Genomic DNA, 5,734 nt, shown 5'->3' with positions numbered 1-5,734 from the left:
CTGAGCTCCCGGGTTCGAATCTCGGCTCTGCTACCAGTCAGCTGGGCGCCCTCTAAATGCCTGCATCAGACAAAATAGGCCTCCAGTCTGCCGGGTGGGAAAGACTGGACTTACACTAAGTGCAGAAAGTGAAGGAGCACAGAGATCGGGGCGTGGCTCTCCGTACGCGAAGCCGACCAAAGTCTGGGAGAATAAGGAGGGATTGATGGATTACAGAATGGCACACATCGTAGGGAGCGTGTGTAGGGTGAATATACACCCGCCTTGGACGCCATCGTGGTCTCCAGCTTAGGATCGTCTACGTTTAATTGGGGGGAAAAAAGGGGGTCGGACTTTTTGTGGGTCAATCAATCTATTGTAAACAAATCCATTTGTTTGTTTTTTTGAAGTGGGATGTCCGACAAGCTTATGGTCATGTGTCCAAATACTTTGGGTCATATAGCGTATGTTGTACAATCCAATGGATGGGATTTTATGTCATGATTAAAAAAAAAAAAAGGGCACCTACCTGATCAGATAACATTCCAGTCGGCAGTCGAATAAAAAATGCAAACCTAACGAGGTTCAGTGTCTATAAAAAAGGGCTTTAATATTAAGCAAGAATACAAAAGAGCATTTTTACTAATCAGACCCTGATACGATCTTGTCCCAACTAAAAAAAATCCAGTCATTGTCAGTAATCGGCAAATTTTAAGCACCGGTGTTCCTCTGACTGCTCGTCTGGAGTGGAGCGACTCTCTGGTTCCTCCACAGAAGGATCCTCAGAACCAGAAGTGTCATTAAGAGCAGCAGTAGCATCAGCACACACAGCACAGAGAGTAAGACCACGAGTGCCAGGTCACTAGACTGGGTCAGGGTTTGAGGAGGGGCTCCAAACTGGAGCCCTGCCCCACTGAAGGGGTATAAAGTCGCCGGAGTGGTCGAAAGAGTGCTCAGGATTTCGGTTGTGTTGCCTACGCATCCATTATCCTCGTTGTAGGGTACCTGGGTCGACTGAGGGACGAGGTAAGTTGAGTTCAGTAACAGACACTGCTCATAGCTCAACCCCTCTAAAGAGGATCGACTCGACCCTAAACGAGACCTTGATGCGAGGAAGGAAGTTCTGCAGGGACGTCTCGCTATTTTGGATACGTCAGATGAAGGATTCGACGAGTTCCCTTGCGTCTCTATATAATCCGTGGTTGATCTGTCGCCAGGTTTGAGGACTTGGGGACAGATAGCCATGACGGACAGGGTCAGGAGGAGCTTGTGCGCCAGGTCTAGCGGTGCGGCGCAAATCAGATCTGTCGCCGTCTGTGACCTGTGCGTCAGCAGCCACAGATACAGGTACATCATGTTGCACTCGCAGACCCAGAGGTTGTCGGCCAGATCTACAGACTGTAGGCGGAGCAAGTCGTCAAAGGCGTGTTCGGGCACCGAGCGCAAGCAGTTGCTGTTGATCTTCAAGACCTGGAGGTCGACCAGCGCGGCCAGCGAGGGCGGATCCAGCGTGGAGATGCAGTTCCCAGACATGTCCAATTGCGTCAACGAAGACGGAAGATGCGACGGCAGACTCGACAGTCGATTCCCTCTCAGAGACAGAATCTTCAGGCGTACCAGGCCACGCAGGGCGCCGGGCTGGATGGCCCGTATGCGGTTCTCCTCGAGGTCTAATCGTGTCAGGTTCCCGAGGTTCCTCAGATCCCCGGCCGTGATGTAGGCTATGCGGTTCTCCTGGAGCTGCAGGCCCTCCAGGCTGGACGGGAGGCCCCGAGGGAAGCGCTCCAGTCGGTTGTACCCGAGGCTCAACTCCTGCAGGCTGGAGAAGCGCCGCAGATGGTTGTCCACGTTGCACAGGTGGTTCCGTGCCACCGACAAAGCCGAGGTGGTTAGAGGGACGGAACGAGGGATGACACGGAGGCCCAGGGACTCGCAGAGGACCAGGACGCCAGGCCGGGGGCAACAGCAACCTGAGGGGCAGGGGAAGAACAGAGGGAGGCTGGGAGCGTGTGATAAGATCAGGAGCAGGAGGCAGCGGAGGAGTAATAAGCGCATGGCTCGCTGGCAGAGGGAAGAAACAGAGAGAACTGAGTTCATTATATTGTTTTCTCTCGTCTGCAAGGAAATGCCAAGACGTGTGAAGGATATTAAGCTACTCACCCAACGTTCACCATCCTTGTGTTGTTCCGATTCCTCTCTAAGTCTCTGGTCTCACAATCATCACTCTCGCTTTCAGAAACTGAGTTGCTCAGTGGCCAGAGAATTCCAGGCAATGGCGCATCAAACTTTAATGGCAGTCTTAAGGTGTTGCCTTACCTGTTTTGTGTCTTCTTGTCTGTACGTTTGCCACGTGATGCAGCCGGTTGCACAAGCATGAGCGGCCTGCAGGATTTTCTGCCTCGCATTCGCACCAGCATCCTCACGGAATATGAAAATCATGCTTTGATTAAGGAAGGTCATGAATCATCTACGGTGCAACTTGGCGTAGATGAATTAAAAATAAAGATACTAGGATATAAAGGATTCGGGGGTGTGGGGGGGGGCGATGTTTGTGCTTTTTCTGGATTAATTTAGCACCAAAAGCACAAAAGAAAAGCAACTGGAGCTGAACGCCGAGGCCGTTTTCGAGGCTCCGGTTGCACTCGCTCCGAGACCTGGACGTATCTGGAAGTATCTGGCAAAACGTGGCCTCGTGCCACCGCTCCGTGACTTTTGTTTTCATTTATAAACCTCATTTGCATTCCTGTCCGACGCCGAGCCGCGTGCTGCTGAGGAGTGTCATATGTTATCCGAGTGAATTATTCAGCGATTACTAATTTATTGATTTATCGTCCTCGGGTATCAATGCGGCATTATCGAGGAGTGATTGAATGGATTTTGTGGTTAAAAATTTAAAGACACAGATCGTGCTCGGCCAGAGCGGGATGAAAAAAGAGAAAAGACCTTTCAGCTTTACATTTTCAGAGCCGAAGACGACGGTTCAAAGCCAAATCCAGGAGTCCTGACTCGGGCTTACGGTACGACGGTTCTCTATTAGGCTTCTGAAATGTTAATGACATTTTGTATTGAGGAACGTGTGCGTGACAAAAGCGACCGTTCCGTTGAGTTGCTTTGGGCAGAAGAGCATGAACGGCGCCAAGGATTAAAGCAGCGCCAAGAGTTTCCACTCAAAACGTTTAGGTCTCGATGATGTCTGACAGGCTTCCTTAAAATTGTCACCATTTCCTGAGAGGTCAGTATTCAGTCTTTTAAGTTGGGTCACAAATTAGCAACTTTTACTTCCATGTTTAGACTAAGCCACGTCATACTTAGTTCTAAGTCAAGGCCGAAGTCTCTACACTTGGGTGCTTGTTTGTTTATTAGGATTGTAAAGTCATGTTTTACACTTTGGTAGTTATAACTCATTACACAAGATTCATCAGTTCACAAGTTTATAACAAACAGTTATGGACAATTTAGTGTCTCCAATTCACCTCACTTGCACGTCTTTGGACTTTCAGAGGAAACCGGAGCACCCGGAGGAAACCCACACAGACACATGCAAACTCCGCACAGAAAGGACCTGGACCGCTCCACCCGGGGATCGAACCCAGGACCTTCTTGCTGTGAGGTGACAGTGCTACCCACCGAGGGTTGGTACTAAAAATGCAGATTTTTGTAAATCTTTGAATCTGGTGGGACGTTTGTTACGTATTTGGGGCTTTTCTGCACCTCCAAAGGCGACAGGAAGCTTGTTAGGATACTATACACCTCTCTACATCATGAAGTACCAAGTGACTCAACATTTTGTTACGCATGAATGTTTTGGAGATGTTTTGGCACTTCAGTGACCTCAAGCATACATCCAAATCCACACAGATTTCTGTAGAGGTCTACAGAGTGTAAAATAAAGACAATCGAGTCTGTTGTGTTTTTAAAAAAAAAAGGTTTATTATAAGAAAAGTTGTTACCAAGTGTTATAATAGAACTGAAATAATGAATAACAGTTACTAAACCCCCCTTAAAATCATAATAATAATAATAATAATACATCATTTAATAGGCGTAATATTCAATAAAAATTAATGTCACCAGAAAGGTAAAGAAACGTAACAGTAAGACCAGCGGCTCAGGGGTCTCATTTCACAGGAATCCCACCGTACTGCCTTAATACTGTCCTTTTAATACGACAAATATCTTCAAATATGTTATAATACATCATATTTCGATCAATACACTATATGGCCAAAAGTATGTAGACACCCTGAGCTTGTTGGACACCCATCCCCCACCCCTAGCAGCCACAACAGCCTCAAATTTTATGAAAACGCTTTCCACAAGATGTTGGAGCTTGTTTGTGGGGAAGTTTGTGCCCCATTTAGTCAAAAGAGTGCCCCCTCCGGCACCTCGGGATGCTAACCGGGGACCTTACATGGCGTCAAAGACCCCACCTACTTATTAGTCCGGTCTTTTCCCACCCAGCAGATTGATGGCACTGCCGATTGTGCAGATATGCAGTTGATTTTAAACTAAGTTAGCAGTGGGTGTGGCTGAATTTTCCTTTTGGTCATGAAGTGTATTTTGGGTACAATTCTCACTTTTTGGTCCGATGTTGGATGGATGTTGGATGGATGTTGGATGGATGTTGGATGGATGTTGGATGAAAGTCCCTCAAGATGAAGAATCGTGTTTGTGTTCTCAGTGTGACGCTTGTTTTGCCTTCTTTAGGTGGCAGGTACACACCGGAGCCTGGTCACCACCCGCCGTGGACGTGCTCGGCTTCGGCTCCTTCTTTTCCTCCTTCTGCACCTCCACCTCCTCCACGTCTTCGGCTCTCTGCACCTCTCTGGGCTTCGGTCTGGGATCCTTGCCGTCCTTCTCACCCACTAGAGCTTTGGTGGGGGCGCGATGGTAGCTGGTGGCGGCGGCGGCGCTCTGAGGTTCGGGCTTCGCTTGTGCCTGTTCTGTACCGGCCGCGGTCACTTTTCTGGGTAATTGCTTTTTCGGGGGGTAGTATGCCTCCAGCTTGCGCTTGTGGCTCATGGCGGAGGCGCAGCAGGCGATGAAGATCATGACGATGAGGAGCGACATGATGACCAGGATGAGGAGCATGTTGTCCCGCAGGAAGTCCACCACCTGGTTGAAGAGGAAGTCTTTGATGCGGATGAAGGTGAGGGTGATTTCGGGCAGAGGCGTGGATGAGGGCGAGGACGAGGGTGAAGGTGGGGACGGGGGGGAGCGCGGGGGGGAGCGTGGAGGTGCGCGGGTGGAACGGGGCGTGGGGAAAATCAGTTCGGGCTCGTCTCCGCTGCCCTCTGTGATGGTGTTGATGGGGAACGTCAGTACAGATGTGGTCCATAGAGCTAAAAACAGCAGGATGGACAGATGTGGACTCACGGATGAAGACATGGCAGCTGCACACCTGAAAAAATAAAGACGATAAAGATTAAAATTTAATATTAGAACTAAATGATGTTTGTTTATTACGTTTGTTTAGTAGAACTACTGTGTTTGTTTATTACATTTGTTTATTACATTTGTTTATTAGAACTACTGTGTTTATTACATTTGTTTATTACATTTGTTTATTAGAACTACTGTGTTTGTTTATTACGTTTGTTTATTACATTTGTTTATTAGAACTACTGTGTTTGTTTATTACATTTGTTTATTACATTTGTTTATTAGAACTACTGTGTTTGTTTATTACGTTTGTTTATTACATTTGTTTATTAGAACTACTGTGTTTGTTTATTACATTTGTTTATTACATTTG

At 47.7% G+C, this 5,734-nt stretch overlaps 2 protein-coding genes across 2 annotated transcripts; both read right to left on the bottom strand.

Annotated features, from left to right (window-relative positions):
- Positions 1–690: 690 nt before the first annotated feature.
- Positions 691–2,418, bottom strand: si:ch211-191d15.2 (leucine-rich repeat transmembrane protein FLRT3). Its single transcript, XM_063018338.1, has 2 exons — positions 2,296–2,418; positions 691–2,040 (listed from the first exon to the last, which is right to left on the bottom strand). Exons 1-2 carry the CDS (start codon positions 2,416–2,418, stop codon positions 691–693), a joined length of 1,473 nt encoding a protein of 490 aa, XP_062874408.1.
- A 1,514-nt stretch (positions 2,419–3,932) lies between these two features.
- Positions 3,933–5,375, bottom strand: tmem119a (transmembrane protein 119a). Its single transcript, XM_063018130.1, has one exon. The coding sequence runs from the start codon at positions 5,365–5,367 to the stop codon at positions 4,657–4,659; it is 711 nt and encodes a 236-aa protein (XP_062874200.1). The 5' UTR covers positions 5,368–5,375; the 3' UTR covers positions 3,933–4,656.
- Between the last annotated feature and the right edge of the window lie 359 nt (positions 5,376–5,734).

The sequence above is a fragment of the Trichomycterus rosablanca genome, chromosome 21 (genome assembly GCF_030014385.1).
Source record: "Trichomycterus rosablanca isolate fTriRos1 chromosome 21, fTriRos1.hap1, whole genome shotgun sequence".
NCBI lineage: Eukaryota > Metazoa > Chordata > Actinopteri > Siluriformes > Trichomycteridae > Trichomycterus > Trichomycterus rosablanca.
The sequence above is the reverse complement of the archived record's forward strand: the minus strand, read 5'-3'. Positions and strand labels throughout refer to the sequence as shown.